Below are 17,081 nucleotides of genomic sequence, written 5' to 3' on the forward strand. Positions count from 1 at the left end.
GACTGGGTAGGTGGGCATCCTGCAGGAAGCCAGGCTGGCAACTGGGCCAGGCAGATCTTGCAACAGGGATGCAGCCGAAGGGAACAGGACCCACCCCCGAGTCCTGTGCCATGGGTGCATGGGCCTAGGAGCAATTTCTTGTAGCTCAGAGAATGTGGCCTCCGTGTTTCTAGGGGAAGCCTGGGCTGCCAGTGTCCCTGCAGAAGTTGGTCACTGCCCACACAGCCTTCAAATCCTCCAGAAAAAAAACAGTTTTTATGCACATGGGAGCATACAGCACCTGGGGAGGAGCAGCTGGTTTAAGACTAGAGTGTGGAGTGCTGGCCACGCCCAGCCCCTCAGCTTCAGGGGCAGGTGGGCCGCCCTGGCCAGGCAGGCCGGGTGGGGGGTAGGGAGCTGAGGACTGACCGAAGGCTGCTGGCTTGTTCTCAGGCAGGGACTAGGTTGCCCCTGCTCTGCCCCCACAAGCCCACCTTGAGTCCCCTCAGTCTGCTAAGGCCTCTGGGGAAGATGGAGGTGGCAGCAACCAGGATGGGGAAAGAAGTAAGATACTGCCCACGTGTGTTGGGGGACCGCACAGGGCCCGAGGGCTAGAGGAGGGCAGCTGTGTCAGGTCCCAGCCCCTCTGTCCCTGAGGCTTCCTCCCTCCATTGAGGAAAGGCCTCCTGGCTCTGGGTCCCCACCCTCCACAGAAGGGAGCTAGTCTAAGCGCGTCAGGTGGGGTGAGAAGCTATCTGTAGCTCTCTGAGCAGGCATGCCCCTGTGTTTCTTGTGTCCCCTGAGAGGCCAGGTACCTGGTGGACATGCCTGATACTGGTCAAGGCAGCATGTTTTCTGGAAGTTTCTAACTTGCCAGACTGCTCAGAGAAAGCATGGATGTGCTGACACAGCTCCCAGGTTGGGGCAGGCCTCAGTTTCGGCCTCTGTCTGCCCTCCTGGGGGCCCATCTCTCTGAAGGCCCACAGTGACAGGCCTGAGTAGGCCTGGGCAGGAGGGTTCAGCCCTAGACAGGAAGCAGGGACAGGGCAGGGCCTGCGTGGGGCACCGACTGCCCAGGTCCAGGAGAATTGCAGGAGGGTGGGGAGAGGGTGATGGCCTGAGACATGGCTGATGAGCAGTGCCCAGGCTTGGTGCCGCCCACAAGCCTTCCTGGCTGCCCACTGGAGCTGTGGGCAGCAGAGGCTACTCCCCACCCACCCCCCCAAGCCCGCGGCAGAGTGGCGCTCCCACTCCCACACCTGTGCAAACATCCGCCCGCTGGCCGGGAACACGGCCCCTTTGTGCCCAGCTTGGCACCGGTGTCCTGGCCCGCGCCGTCAGCTGCAGCCTGCGCCTCGGCCACCGTGTGCCCTAGCCTGGCCATTGTTCCCACCGGGCCCCGCGCCCCTGGCCGCCCCGGGCCCCCTCCACCCTGGGGCAAACAGCTCCCATTCAGCTGCCCCTGCAGCTGTCTGGGGGGAGCAGCCCCTGTGGCTTGAGTTATGGGCTATGTTCCTGGCGCTTTGTGGACAAACAGAATTTGAGAAATGCAAGACAGGGCAGCCCAATGGGGGCTTTTAAGCTGGTTTGCCAAATTGCAACTGCACCCTGAGCAGTTGTCTTCCCTCATGTAGGGGGGTGAGGCAGCCCCTGCCCAGCCTGGGCTGGGAGACCCACCTTGGTGCACTTAGCAGTGGGCAGCTTCCCAGAGACCAGGCCACTTTGGGCTCCACACACGTCTGCCTTAGGCCTTGTCTGGACTCTGGGCCCTTCACTCCTCAGATGTACCCAGATAGGGCTGGAGCTGCCACAACAAAGTCTCACAAACTGGTTAGCATAAAACAACAGAAATGTATTACAGTTTGGAGACCAGAAGTCTGAAATCAAGATGTGGGGAGGGCCATGCTCCCTCTTGAGGCTGGCGGGGAGGCTTGTTCCTTGCCCCTTCCACCTTCTGGTGACCCCAGGTGTTCCTGGGCCATGTGGCTGCTTCATTCCTTCACGTCTGTCTCTCTCCTCTCTTATTGGGACATTGTCATGGGATTTGGGGCCCACCCAGATAATCCGGGAGGATTTCATTGTGAGATCTTAATTACATCTTTGAAGACCCTGTTTCCAAATAAGATCACGTTCTGAGGGAACAGGTGGGAGTGAATTGAGGGGGACACAATCCAGCACAGGGCAGCGGGTGTCCCAGGGGGATTTGGTGGGAAGGTCTCTCCCCTGGCTGGGCCTTAATTTCCCCAGCTGTCAAGTGGCTGAGCCACACTTCCCGCACCCTTCTCAGGGGTGGAGATGCCTAGTTCAGATGTGAAATCTCCCACATCCCCTAAATGTGGTGCCCGAGCCTGGCTGCCGAGGCATTTGGGGAGGATTTAAGACTTTTTTCTTCACTCTTGGAACAAAATACATTTGTTTATGTTCAAGTTTGAGTGGAGGGAAAGCAGTTTTTGCAAACACGGGCTCCTCTGTTCAGTGCCCAGGGGTCTCTGCAAACAGGAGGCTGCTGAGCTGTATTTACCCCTCTGTATCTAAATATAGAACTTAGAGTAAAAAGCTGGAATCCCACCCCTGTGTTTCAGCTACCTTTTAAAATAGCATCTGACTGTGTGCTCTTCCTTCTCATCTGGAGGCCTGGATGGCTTCTGCCTCCTAGGCCATACCACATCCTGGCAAAGCAAGGCCTGCTTGTGCAGGTAGGGGCTGGGTGAGGCAGGGCCTCCCCGATGGTCATATACAAGCCCTGTTGGACCATCCAGGGGGAAGGGCTGGGGTTTGGACCTCCTTCAATCCAGGGAAGCCAAGGCCCCAAGGGCCAGAAGTGGCAGGGCAGGACAGCACAGATCCTACCCAGATAAGGACTTTCCCAGAACACAGCCTGCAGGCCCCCAACCAGAGACAGCTCTCCCTAAGGAGGAAGGGACTTTGTAGCTGGGTTTTGTAGGGTGAGTAGGAGTCTGCAATGCAGCAGGAGTCTGCAATGCCTGCACCTACTGACCCAAGGCCAGTGCCTGGGGAAATTCTCACAGGAACCCGGCAGGCCCAGTGAGGACAGCATTCAAGATTAATTTCCTCCTTGGGTACAGGGTGAGCCCTTGGAAGTCTCAGGGCTCAGAGACTTGGAACAGAACTTTCCAGCTACTTTTCAACAGAATAGGAAAAAGGAACAGTGGTATCATGCAACACAGCAAGATGGGAAGAGGTGAGGTAACACAGCAGTCAGCAGCACCCTGACCACTAACCAACTGTGCACCCTGCACAGGTTATCCAACCTCTCTAAGCCAATCTGTGAAATGGGTGTAAGGTAACGTACCTATTTCCATAGGTGGCTGGAGAGTTAAGTTGGTGAATACACAGAAAGCCTGGGGTTACCAGGCACCCACCCAGGACTTAGGAAAGGGTGGTTGTAAATATTAGATGGGCATTACCAGCCATGGGTCTCGTGGCATTGCCCAAAGCCAGAACGCCAGTTAATGGGCCACGGAGGCTAATTCATATTAACAGGTTTATGGCTGCTGTGGTCTAGTCACATTCTCAGCCCCATTTGTCCTAAGGGTGGGCTCTGCCTGTGTCCTGCCCACACCCCACATATCCCCTTGCAGTGTGCAGCTTTGGCCTGCCCAGCCTTGCCACTCCTGGACTCTGGGACCCAGAATTTCTGATGTTGCATCACAGTGCCTAGGCAAAATAGGCGGCTAACAGCGGACCAGGGCTTGTGGGTGGATGAAGAATGGCAGGGATGGGGCGAGGAGACCATTGTCGGCTTCCTGGGAGTACAAGTTCAGTGGCCCTGTTGGACAGGCCTTGGGACTGGGGCAAAGCACAGGACTACTTAGTTTCTCCATCTGCTAAATGAGGAGACAGGAGCCTGCCTCCTAGGGCTGACACGGGGCTTGTGGAGGGGGCTGTGAGGACACAAGCCCAGAAGCAGTACCTGGTCCTTCTGTTGTGGAGACTTTCCTCAGACGATAAAGGCTTCCTGATGGGGCTGGGCCATCCCGTCACTGGAGTCCCCATCCAGTTCTGTGCTTGTGGTCCTGCTCTGCACTGGGCACTGGCAGGGTCTGGGTAGCCCTGGTCTTGCTCTGAGTTGTGGTCCAGGAGGATGTGGCATGAACAGTGGCTGGCATAGGGTGGTGTGTGGGTGGCCACAGAAGAGCCTGGAAGGGGCCCTGCCGGGGTGTGTTCCTGGAGGACCTCAATGGCCTCAGAGTGGGGAGACCTCCCTGAGGAGGTGACATCTGAGTTGAGACCCCAAGGTACTGTCATGTGGGCTGCCAGTATATAGGGCCTTGAGCCCAGCCTGGGTGGCACCTGGGGTTTCATTTAGGAGGAAGGGACCAGAGAGGTGCTGACCTGTCCAGTGGTGCTGGTGGCCCCAGGCACATCCCCTCACCACAGCGCAGCACTGTATGTCCTCACCCAGCTGGGGTGTGGCCGGCCCGTGCCACATGAGGGTGAGGATGCGGGACCTGCCAGGCCCTGAGGCTCCAGGCTTTCGTGAGCAAGACCATGAACATGACGAGAAGGCCTAGGCCTGTGTGGATTTATGTTTGTGCCTTACTTTCTCCTGCTGAAGGGAAGCAGGTTTATTTGGGGGCATGTTTGCTTCTGTCTTTGCCCAGAGAGTTTGAGCCTGCTGAGGGCTTCTCTCAGCCCCCATGTGGCTCCCCCACATGCCAGGCCAGAGTCTCCTGGGTGTCCCCTCAGAACACGAGTTCCTGGCATGGAGGAGCCACAGGACCGCGGTGTCCCACAGCCCTGGAGACAGTCCTGTCTCCTCCGGTTCTGTCCATGGCTTCTCCTCCCCAGCTCGGCCCTGCTCTCAGGAGTTGGAGGACATGGGTTGGGGGATTGTTACCCAGGTGAGCAGGGTCTGGTCTGCCCTGTCCTGAGAAGCACGTGTTTGAGCCCAGCCCGCTGTCCAGCTTGCAGAGGGGCAGAAGGCTCGAGAGTAGGAGTCACTGAGGCTGTGACACAGAGCACTTCGCACACACCCGGAGGCAGTCTAGGTAATAGGCTTGCTCTGTGCCACAGCCTACATCAGGCAGTCAGCAAGGAGTGCGTCTTCAGCCACCTCATCATCCTGCAGACCACTGGCATCATGCCACAAGAAGGGATGACCCATCTGGACCTGTGTGATTCAGCCCACCAAGGGCTCTGAGGCTGGGGGAGACCCTGGGTGGGCTTCTTGCCTGACCTGAGGCCTTCCTGAGGAGCCAGGGCCCTGCCATGGCCGAGGGCTCGTCCCAGCAACCTGGGAATGGCTGTGACCACACGGAGTGTTCTGGGGGCTTCTGCTTCCCTCCCTGGGATCGAGTGGCCAATCCTTTTGGCCACCTCTCCCTGGCTCTGTTCCATGAGCCTCTTCATGGGCAGGCTGATCCCCTGAGGCTGGGCCTACAATAGCTAAAGCAGCCTCTTAGCTTCTCCTGAGTTTGTCCCCTGCCTTCCCAGGGGCTGTGATGTGGAGTACAGGTCCAGCAGGCTTCAGCGCGGGTGTCTACTAGGCTACTTGGTTTCTGCCTGGCCTCGGTTTCCTCCTCTGTAGATGGTCCCTGACTCAAGGTAGTATGATGAGATGGTGAAGCTAGGGCACTGACCCAGGGGCCACACCATTGTGGTTGTCCCTGCTCCTACCCCCTGGCAACCTCTTACCTCTGGGCCAATGACCACCACATCTCCAGATGGACCTCAAGAGCTCTGTGAGCCAGGTCTGCACAGCATGGCTGGAGTGGGGGTTTCCTGTCTGGTCTTCCACCCTCCCTTGCATGGAGTCTGATTCCAAAAGGAAGGAGTAAAATGAGCCCAGTGCCCCTCACTCAGGACAGATGTGGGGACTAGAAGGCCCCCCCTGCCCTGTGAGTGGAGGTCCAGGCTGTATATGGGCAGCAAGGCATGGGCCCTGGCTCACCCCCACAAGCTCCTGTTCTGGGCATGAGCAGCACGGCTGTGCCCCTGTGGCCTGCACCCCGGCGGGAGCCTCAGCAGACCATGTCCCTCCGTTCGTTGGCCCAGGAGACGTGCAGATCTGCATTCTAGATGCTGCTGCTGGGGACAGTTCCCAGCATAGCGACCATAAAATGGCCCATTCCTGAGCTGCTTGTGTCTGTGAATTTAGGAAAAATAAACAGCTTACAGGGAGGGGCCGTTTTCTCAAAAAGACCCTCATTAACTTGACAAGGAAGGTCTGTGGCAGGGTCTTGCCCTCCAAAGCGGGGCAAACACTCCAGGGAAGTTCTTGGGGTCAGGTTTCCTCCCCAGTCTGGTGGCCCCCCACTTTTACTGGCCAGCCAAGAGGACAGAGTGTGGGGACCCCCAGACCTGGATGTGATGGCCCCACCTTTCAGCCCATCTAAGAGGTAGCCTCACTTGCACCTGCCTTCAGGGCACTCCAGGCTGCCTCCTCCTTCCCCTTTCCTCATGACAGTTTTGCTTTTAGATTTCTTAAGCAAGTTAAAATATGACACTTTTGTTTAAAAATTAATAATTTAAAAATGTTTTTAAATAATTTAATACTATTAAGTGGTGGTAGCCACCCTGCCAGCATGTTGTTATCCATCTTGGCGGAGCCTGGGGGTGCCCTTGTGCCCAGCGCCCGAGGTACAGGCCCCTGCCATGAGGAGGCCTTTGGGGAACCCACAGTTGTAGACACTCACGTCCAGCTAGCTCCAGGGACGCTGTCTGGGTGTGGGTAGGGGCCAGTGTAATTGGGAAAGTTAGCTACTTAACAAACAGAGAGCTTTTGTTTGTGTGGGTCATACACTCAATGTTTAATAAAACTAAGAAATGTTTTAAACGATTCCATGTTAATTTATTAATAGACCTATTTTGTGTTTACATAAATAACATAATTTTATGAAAAGTTACTATGTTTTCCAAAACAAAATGATATTGAATGAAAAATGTACATTTCCGCAAATCTATGGGAAGTCTGGCTCCTGGGAGGACGGCTGGATTCTCTCACCTCCCTATCTGTCTTGATGGTGACATCCAACTTCCTTCTACTTGGGAGGGAGCCTGCTGGGTTTTGCAGTCCCCACACTCAGCCACGGGCAGGCAATTGGCCCATATTTGTCAGGTGAGCCCAAGTTCGACTCCTACCCCAGGGCATGGCCCTTTTGCCCCCTTCTCTCTTGGACCCAATCCCTGACCTGATGCTGAGACTTGGTCCTGCCCAGGGGCTTCCCCCTCAAACCCTGAGGTGGTTCAGGACCACTGATGCATGTGATGCCATGACTGATCCATCTACAGAGCAGCAGTAGAACCGGGAGTACTGGGGCAAGTAGAGCCTCAGGGTATCACCAACAGTGTTTTGAGGGATGAATAGGAGGTCACTGGATGAACACTTGGGAAATGGGACATTCACACTGAAGAGGTGAGTGACCATCTTCCTGAGATGGCTGGGTCAGAGGCTCTAGAGTTAGCTGTCACTCACTTATCCAGGCTGCAGGGAACCCTCTGAGTTTGAGGCCAGGGCATCCCAGGCCAGTTTCTGGGCCACCTCTGTGTGCTTTCTCTGACTTGTGGTGGGCTCAGTAAATGCTAGCAGAATGGGCAGATGAACAGGTGGGTGCTCTGGCCCATCTGCACCTGCCCCCACACCTCTGGCTATGATGTTGCCAGGTGGGAGTTATCTCCCACCACAGGGCCAGGCTCAGGATCTCAGATGCCTCCTGCTTCATAGCCCTCTGGAGAAGATGGCAGTGGCCTAGCCCTCAGGGCAGTTCAGACCCTCTGGGAGAATACCATACCAACAAAGGCTCCCTGCTCCCACAGGGCTCCCATCTACCCACCTACCATGAGCCCTGCCAGTGGCTTGGGGATGGCCTGGCCTCCCCTGCAGGTACCTGAGCTGTGTCCCCGATGGGTGTGCCATGCACTCAGGATATCTGGGACCATGCCAGCCCTGGTACTGTCAGGCTCAGACCTGGATTCCAAACCCTGCTGCACGTGACCTTACCGTGTGTACACATGTGATGCAGCTGCATGTGTGAGTGCATGTGTGGGGTGCCCCACCTCTACATGAGGTGTGTCTGTGGCTGTGCACCCACATGTGGAGCTGGTGGTTCACATCCTGGCAGCGAGCACGCCCGTGTGCACGTGTCTGCACGTGTGTTTCTGGAGGATGGCGATGCTGAAGGAAGGCTCCAAGCAAGCAGCTTCTGTGGGAGCCTGGTCTTGGCACAGTGCAGGGTACCCCCTGGGGGTCCTGGTGGCAGCCAGGGCTCAGGAGAGGCTGGTCCCATGATGCTACATCATGACATGTCAATGTGCTTGTAGTTATAACCCAGTTTCTGCAATGGGGTCCTGCTGCTCCAGCAGCTCTGCGTGTGCCGTGCATCTCTGCACGTCCACACGTTCCGTCCTGCCTGGCTGTAGCACCAGGCTTCCCTCTTCCTTGATAGCCTGATACTCCAAGGCTGGAGTGGCTGGGACCGTCATTACCTTCAGGTGGAGTTGCCTGGATGGGCCCCAAGGGCCCCCCACTGGCCTGTGGGGCAGGGCTTGGGCACAGTGCCACGCTGCTCTCAGCCAGAACCCTCTAGGCCTGCAAGAGGGTAAACGCAGGGCTCCTGAGTGGGGGCAGAGCAGGCCTGCAGGGACCCCAGTGGTGGCCACACGCCGGCACTCAGGGGTGGCACAGCAGCCCGGGGCCCAGCAGGGGAGTAGGAGGCTCTCAAGCCGGCAGGATGTCATTTTCAGGCTGGCCCAGAGGCCCCAGGGGGCAAACCCCAGACGCCAGCAGGAGGTGGGGGTAGCCCCTCACTCATGTTGTCCCAGCACATGCCTGGGCGGGCGGCTCCCCACCCACCAAGAAGAAGGCTCCGAAAGGAGCAAAGATGAAACATGTGGTGTCCCGGGTGGCGTCAGGAAGTGATGCGTCATCCTTGTCACAGTTCTTTGTCAAGTCAACCTCCCAGCCTCCCAGGGGTGGCGCCGGCAGCATCAGGGCCTGAGGGCTCTGTCTCCTCAGGGTCGGCAGGCCACGGGCCTGGGGGGGGTGCGCATTGGCTGTCATGCCTAGCCTTCCGTGGGGTGGGCTGTGCACCATGTCTGTCACCCAGGGTCAAGGTGACCCACACCCTCCCACTACTTGGTTCCTGGGGCTTTGGCTGAGCCACTCAGTGTCCAGTCTGGGGGCTGGGGTCTGTAGGCTTCTCTGCTCATCAGGGGGTGGGTTTGTCAGGACAGGTGGCCCTCCCAGGGTTCTAGGCCCATCCAGTGCTCACAATTGTTCCCTCCTGCAGGTCACAGTCACCACCATTGGCTATGGCGACAAAGTGCCCCAGACGTGGGTCGGGAAGACGATCGCCTCCTGCTTCTCTGTCTTCACCATTTCCTTCTTTGCGCTCCCAGCGGTAGGTGCCCCTGGGGGTGACCACACGACCTCCCAGCAACAGACCCACCTGCCAAGGCAGCTTATTCTGAGCCAGAAGGGCACCTCCTTCGTGGGTTGGGGGGTGCCTTACCCAGGGCCCAGCATCCCTGCCTAGGGGCCCTGAGCGTGACTCTGCCTTGCTCCCGCCCCAGAAGGGTCCTTCTTAGCTGGTGTGGGATGTGCCCTGAGGAGGAGGGGACCCCATGTGCTGCAGAGACAGGTTCTGTGCCTGGAGAGGGGCTTTGGTCAAAGCTTTCTGGCCCACTGTCTGGTAGGCGAATGCTTGTGTTGTGTGTGTGTGTTGCGTGCACAGGTGTTACGTGTGCTGCGTGTACCTCCCATATGTTCTGTGCGTGTGTATTGTATGTGACATGTGCATGTGTCCGCGTATGTGCACATTTTATATGTATACATGCTGTGCACATGTGTGTGCATGCCTGCATGTGCACACAGACATGTAACTTGCGCATATATGCCTCTGCACACGTGTGTGGGTGTGGCTTAGTATGTGTACCTGTTGTATGCGTGCGTGTGTCCCACAGGCACATGGTACAGATGTGACTGTGACACCTGTGTGCATAGCTTGATGCCCACTGGCAGGAAGCTCCCACCCCCCAGCTGCGAGTCTTCTGTACCCACTAGCTGATATCCCCAATGTCCCCTGGCGCAGTGTGTGGTCCCTGCCTGACACATGCAGGGGACCAGCCCACCTGACACCCACAGCGCTCTCTGGGAGTGGGTGACAAAGGCTCTGGGCCCTCCAGGACTGCGTACCTTACTGGATAGGTCCTGGGTGTGAGTTTTGTCTCTGCACCAGCCTGGGCCGGCAGGCTGGGCTACAGGTGCTGGCCTCACTCGTGTGGCCTCCGGCACTGACCAGGCCTGGCCTTTCCATGGCAGTGACCCAGTATCTATGTCCTGTGAGGGAGGCCCGTGTGGATGTGAGCCTCTTCTTTGCTCTTCCCAGGGGATTCTCGGCTCCGGGTTTGCCCTAAAGGTGCAGCAGAAGCAGAGGCAGAAACACTTCAACCGGCAGATCCCTGCGGCAGCCTCACTCATCCAGGTGTGGGTCCCATGTGGCCTGGTCCTCACAGTCACTGTCACTTCTAGCCCTTGTGTCCATCGGTGTCAGTCTGAAAGTCTGAGCCTTGCGTTGACCCAGCTGGCCTGGCGGCCTCATGCTTGTGGGGGCATCTGCTTCCGTGGCCACGGGAGCCTGACTCCTTCTGCAGCAGCTCTGGCCAGAGGTCACATCCCATGGGCTGGGCACGAGGCATTACCATGGCAGCTCCAGGACTGGGCCTGGTGGGTTCTGAGGCTCCCTTGCCCCAGCTGGCCTTGGGCCCCCACCACTCTCCCCTCTGTCCTCCTCCCTCTGCACTGCCCCCAGAAGTGGGTCAGGAAGATGCTGAGCCTGGGAAGATGGATCCAGGGCCCCAAGTGGCTGTCCCCAGGAGAGGCAAGCTCAGTGTCCCCGTATCACTGGCTCTTGGATGGCCTAGTGCCCATTGGGGCTACCCAACAGGACGCAAGAAGCTGTAGTGCCAGCCTTTGCGCCACCCTCTGGCCCACAGGGCAACAGGGGCAGGAGGTCCTGCGGACGGTAGGAGGCTAGGGGTACTGAACCCAAGAGGGCAGCTCTGCTGATCACATGGGCTGTGCCGAGAGCATCAGAGAATGGGATTTCCCTTTGATGTAAGCAAAAACTCAAGTACAAGAACTGTACTTGTATTAGCCAAGCCTTTGCTGCTGGCTGCTACAGGGACTGAGGGGCTGGTCAAGAGCCCTGGAGTGTAGGCATTGTTGGGTCAGGTGGGCCAGAGCCTGGCTGTGAAATGGCCCTCTGCCTGGTGTAGTGGTTGGGGTGCCCAGTGAGGGCCCCTCTGGATACCCTGGGCTAAATCCCCCTCGGGGAGGTCTGGGCCCCCTGTAGGCCTCAGTCTCCTGAGTACTTGGCCCACTAGGGCCCCTGCTGTGGGGTGGGCACTGTCAGGTACCACAGCTCAGCCGGGGTCTCTGCTTCACTCCTCTGAAGCACTTCTAGAACCAACTGTCTGGGGCCTGGACGTTACGCCTGAGTGGGAAGGAAATACCAACAGCAGCTATAAAGCTGGGGTGCGGGGACTGGCAGGGCTGAGTTCCCCCCACCAGGCCTGGTTTTATGGCCCCACGGTTTCTCCTTTCGGGGAGACCATAAATCAGGCCCATAAAACCCTCCTTGGTCCTACCATGGGCAGGCTGCCCGCTGCAGGGGAGCATGTCGGATGCCCTGAGAGCACTGATGCCATTCCCAACAGCCACACATCCCATAAACAAGCGGCTCCCTCTGCCTACACCACACCCACTGAGGGAGGGAGCGGCTGGGGCCCCAGACCACAGGAGTGGGCAGCAAGCATTGGGCAGCACTGTGACATTGGGTTTGCAGGGGAGGGGACGTCCCAGCATAAGCATGGGACGTGTGGGTCTCAGAAGGGCTGGCCTGAGGCTTCCCCATGACTCCCCGTCACTGGTGGAAATAAGGGCTGCACCATTCTCTGAACAGCCATGTGTATGTCCAAGGCTGTCATTACATCAGTGACATCAAGGATTGTCATTGTGGTATCATTGTCATCAAGGAGTCACCATCGAGCAAGCACTTTTTCCACTGGCCCCTCTCTTAGGCCATCAGTGGCAGGGCCACCAGAACAGATCCTTGTAAGAGGCTCTGAGAGCCCCTCCTGCCTCCTCCCTGCCCGCCTGGATGCTGCACAGCCGACCGGCAGGGTGGCACTGAGGGAGCTCTGGGAGGGACTCAACCTCACTTCCTGCCAGGCCCCAGTGGCCCCTCTGCAGCCCTTCCTGGCTGGAGGCCTGAGCTGCCAGGACTGTGCCCATCCCTTGCACTTGCCAGGTGAGGCACTGATCTGTGCATCTCTGACAGCCACAGCCTAGCTGCCGGACACTGGGCAGGCAGAGGTGAGGCAACACGTGAAATACAGCATCCAAGCTGCAAGTACCAATTGAGCGTGAGGTGGTAAACTGCCTGGCGCCAGAAGGATATCAGGGTAGAGGGCTGTAAGCTGGAGCTCTGGGGGTGGGGGCATCCTGGGGCCCCAACCAGATGGCTTGACAGGTAACAGCCTCCCTCTTGCCTGGTTCCAGACAGCCTGGAGGTGCTACGCGGCCGAGAACCCCGACTCCTCTACCTGGAAAATCTATGTCCGGAAGCCATCCCGGAGCCCCGCTCTGCTCTCCCCTAGCCCCAAGCCCAAGAAGTCTGTCATGGTGAGAAGCCCCCGAAGCTGAAGCATAGGACAGGGGCTACTGGTCAGCAGGGGGAGGCTGAAGGGGCAGTGGCTGTGGTCAGGGCTTCAGGTGCCCTCTGGACCTGGTGTTTCAGCTCTGTAGCCCATGCCCAGGCTCTTGGGTATATGCCCATGCTGGGGCCCTGCCATCCCAGCATGGGGCATGTGGGACTGGCCACTTTTGGGCCAGGACTACCAGTCCAAAGAGAGTACCAGAGGAGCAGGGTGGGCTGAATTCCAACCAGGGTGGGAGAGGAGGCTCTTGAGAGGGCCTTGCTGTTGGGCTTTCCTCCCTGAGCATGGCAGACGACATGATGGAGGCAGGATAGCAGCTCAGGGGACGGTCTTGAGGCCACAGGAAGGAGAGCTCATGCAGGGGTGGATGCTGAGGTTGAGCTTGGCATCAGCCCCCTTCCCAGCCTTGCCTTCCTGCCTTCTTGCCACCACCAGAGCCTTCACGACTGTTCTCCCCTCTGCTGGGACATTCTCCCAGGTTTCTATGACACCTGCTTGTTCCCTTCCTTCAATGACCTCCTGAGAGAGGCCCCATGAGCCACCCTCACATGCTCTTATCCTGTCCTAGCCCCAGCCCCCATCACCACTGCCCAGGGCTATCTCAGACATGGATCCATCCACCAGTCTCCTGTCTGCTATCCGCTCTGGGTGCTGGGCTGTGCAAGGATGGGGCAGTAATCAAGCTGAGCCCCTCAGGAAGCCCCCGTGGCTCTTTGCCCTGGCCCTGTGGAGGGCACTGGGGCAGGGCAGGACCACAGGCTCTCGGATCAGTGAAAGGCCTGGCTCAGAATGCCCAGGAACCATAATTTATAATCTGGTTTTTAGGTGAAGAAAAAAAAGTTCAAAGTGGATAAGGACAATGGGGTGAGTCCTGGAGAGAAGAAGCTCACCATCCCCCACATCACATGCGACCCCCCGGAAGAGCAGAGACCAGGTCACTTCTCTGTCGACGGCTATGACACTTCTGGTGAGAAGCCCCTGGCAGGGTGTGGCAGGTGGGGCAGAGCTTGGATAGCTGCTTTGGCCACTGTGCCTCAGCTCACGTCGGGGAGCCCCCAATATACACAAAGATCACTGCATTTTGGGAGCCTGAGCAAGTCAGTGAGTTTTCTCCTTGAACAGAGGTCCCTCATAATGAGGGATGGACAGAGGCTGGAGCTTCTAGAAGCTTCTGGAAACTTGCTAAGTGTTTTCCCCTCAGTCTTTCACCACATGTTCTGTTGGGAGGGGAAGCTCAGGCAAATGACAGGGCAGATGGCTGCTCCATGGTAGGTGGCATTCTTGAGTCTGTAGCTTTCTCCTGGCAATATCCGGGTACACACTGGCGGCATGGTGGGGATGGCCCCTGCAGAGCGTGGGCCCTGGGCCAGAGTGTGTGTTGCAAGCCCATTGAGGGTTTGACTGTACCCTGTCCTGGATAAAGAGTTTTGCTCACATTAAACTCTAGCAGCTCTTTAGTAGACATAGAGAGGGAGGCCCAGGGAAGCCACAGAGGCTAAGCACACACTGTCCAGGCTAGGTGGCTAGAACGTGGCAGCACCTTGTTTGTGACCACTACACGTGTCTCACCAGGCGCTGTCCACATAGATACACGAAAGGTGCCACGGCAACCCTGTCTAACGGGATCAGCCTTGTGACCTCCCCTCACTGCTCTTGGGCTGCTTTGGTGGGAGTTGGTGGGGTGGGGGTCAGTGGTCTTCCAGCTACCCGGTCTCATCAGGAGGGACACACGCTATTCCCGCTGTCATAGAACCCAGCTTCGACAAAAACGTGTTGCAGGATGGGCTGTAAGCTATGTAGCTCTGCGGATGGTGCAGGTCCAGATGCCTCATGCCCCAGGCTGTGGGTGAGGGGTGGGGGCTCCAGAGTTGTGGCTCAGCCCTCGAGAATTAGGAAGGGGCAGCTGCGTGGAAGGGCGCCTACTTCTCACGGGGGCTCTGACCTCTCAAAACTCCAGTGCCCGCCTCTGGGGAACTATGAACTCCAGCAGCTGTGCTGCCACTGGGATGGAGCACCATGGCCCACATCTTCCTGTGAGAGGTGCCCCAGGCCCATCTGTTCCCCGTGCCACACACACAGGTCCCTTTCCCTGCCCTGCCAGCCACTTTTCCCGAGGTAAAATGTGGGGGGGACTATATTCTGGGGCAGAGACAAACTGACCAAAGACTGGGCCACTAAGGAAAGGTTCTGACAAGAGTCATAAAGTCTCTGCCCCAGAGTGTGGGTCCCCTAGGTGGAAGGAGGCCCCCACTTCAGAAACAAAACACTTGGCCACAAATAAACTATGGCCTTGCCCTCCCAACATGTGAGACCCCTCTTTCCAAAAGAGAGGTGGGCAGCCAGGCCAAAGGCACTATGGGCAGGAGCCCCCATCCTATGTGACTACTTGCTGCTGTCCGAATGGACATCAGGTCTCCTAAGGCCTGTGCTTGATCCCACTGGCCTAGTTTTTTGCCCGTTAAGGTCTTATCCCTGTGTCTCCCTGTGACTCAAAGGCCTGACTTCAGCCTGAGGTCCCTTAGCCACCATCTTCCAAGGGCCCCACCTGCCAGTCCTATTGGTGGCCGGACACTGTGTTATAGACTGAGTTCTTGGAAGCCAGGCACTGCCTCAGTCATCCTGTGTGGCCAGGGTCCTCTGCTACACACATTGACCTCCTATCCCAGGAGATGCAGGGTCCAGAGCCAGGACTACGCACCACCAGTCTCATGTGGCAGCCACTCCATGCTCTTTAGTCACTTCTGAATCCATCCCTCCCCCTCTAGGCCCTCTTCCCAGGGCCGGGGACTGACCAGAAATGTCCCAAGACTCAGCAGAACATTCTAGCTCACTGGCAGTTCACCTTGAGGACACTGTCACTGTCTTAAGCAGGACAAAAAAGTCCCTTTGTGAGGGACCACCAAGCTCTAGCTTGTTCCCCAGTAGCATACCTGTACCTGGTCCCCACCACAGCAGGAAGGTGGGTGTCCCAGAAAGGGCCTGCATCTGTTCCCTGGCCATCCTATTTATGAGTCTCTACGCAGCACTCTGCCCATTCCCTGTGGTCTTGTCAGATGCCCTCAAGATTTAGCTCAGGCCTGGCCACATCTCAGTGAGCCCCTGGGACAAGCTCCCCATCTTCCCACTTAAGTGGTACAAAGGGGGACTGTGCCAACAACTGCCTGGTGCCCCTGCGGCTCCAGGTTCAATGGTAGGACCATTGTCCTGATGCAAATGGGGGCTTTCTGTGCATGCTAATGGACAGGTTGGGTGTGCCTGTCCAGCAAAGAGACCTTGCTGTGTGCTGGGCACAGGCTCCATAAGGGGGCCAAGCTCTCTATTTGCCACTGATTCTGAGCTGGTGCCCTGCTCAACCCATGGTGGGTGATGAAACACACGTGGTTGTGCCACTGTCCAGGTTTTGTTTGACTGTTGTCACAGCCAGGCTGGCCAGAGGCCTCCCAAGTACCAAGTCCCTGGATGGGTAGAGGAGACGTTCCCAAATCTTCTCGTCCCAGTGACCTCAGAGGATGCTGGGCTGGAAGATCTCAGGTCTGTGACCTCCGGATCAAGTGGCACATGCCTTTCTGCCTGGTGGGCTTCAGCGAATTCTGAAATGATTTGGGGGGGACTGCTTCGAAGACCTTGCCATGTCTTACCAGCCTCAATGGGTCTCTCTGTGTCTCCAGCTTCTGTTCTTTGGCCCTCAGCTTGGGCTCCCAGGCAGCTACCCACTGTTTCCAGGGCTTCCAGGGTCTTTTCCACTGTATCTTCTGATGGAACCCTCCATCCAGGGAACTGTGAGTGGCAGCTGGGGCCGCAGTGGAGGCAGCCTCCCTCTTTCCTTCCCACCCCAGCTTCTGCCCTCCTGTAGGCCCCAGTTACTCTTTTGCTCCATCCTGGCTAGTCAGTGACTATCCTCCAGGGCCTGCTCTGTGAAGGGCTAAGGAGGCCCCCAGTAGGGGTGTGTGAAGTTTCTGCACCATCTCAGGAGGAAGGCAGGCAAAGTGACAGGAGCTGTATGGAGGCCAATGGATAGGCACCTGGCCTGGTGCAGGCATACCCAGAGAGGTTTCTTGAGGGAGGTGACATTAAGGCTAAGTAGAGCTGGCCGGGGAAGAGAGGCCATGGCACAGGGGTCCAGCTGTGCCTCTGTGGGTCACCACATACCTGTCAGGGCCTCAGGAACAGCATTTGTGAGGGGGATATTGGGTCACTACCCTCACATGAAGGTGTAGGGAAACTCCCGCCACATGAGCGCTGCTTTGGTTACACTTGCTGGTCACTAGGGGCTTCCATGAGGAGTGAGCAGGAGCCAGGTCAGGAAGAACACAGAGTTTGGGCTTTGCTGGACCTGTCCAGGGTGGCCGTGGGTGGTCCAGGGTGGCCATGGGTTAGCTATAGGTTTTATACATGCCCCCTGTAACCTGGTGGTTCAGATT

The 17,081-nt window shown here is 57.6% G+C and overlaps 1 protein-coding gene across 3 annotated transcripts in view; it reads left to right on the forward strand.

The window, feature by feature from the left end:
- The window catches only part of KCNQ1 (potassium voltage-gated channel subfamily Q member 1), a 408,725-nt gene that overhangs the window by 88,416 nt on the left and 303,228 nt on the right, over positions 1-17,081 (forward strand). For all 3 annotated transcript variants that reach the window (XM_053560814.1, XM_053560813.1, XM_053560815.1), the window contains 4 exons: positions 9,231-9,341; positions 10,329-10,424; positions 12,503-12,625; positions 13,486-13,627. In XM_053560814.1, the coding sequence (XP_053416789.1) occupies positions 9,231-9,341; positions 10,329-10,424; positions 12,503-12,625; positions 13,486-13,627 (472 nt within the window). The remainder of the gene's footprint in view (positions 1-9,230; positions 9,342-10,328; positions 10,425-12,502; positions 12,626-13,485; positions 13,628-17,081) is intronic.

Source organism: Nycticebus coucang, chromosome 14, assembly GCF_027406575.1.
Source record: "Nycticebus coucang isolate mNycCou1 chromosome 14, mNycCou1.pri, whole genome shotgun sequence".
Classification (NCBI taxonomy): Eukaryota; Metazoa; Chordata; class Mammalia; order Primates; family Lorisidae; genus Nycticebus; species Nycticebus coucang.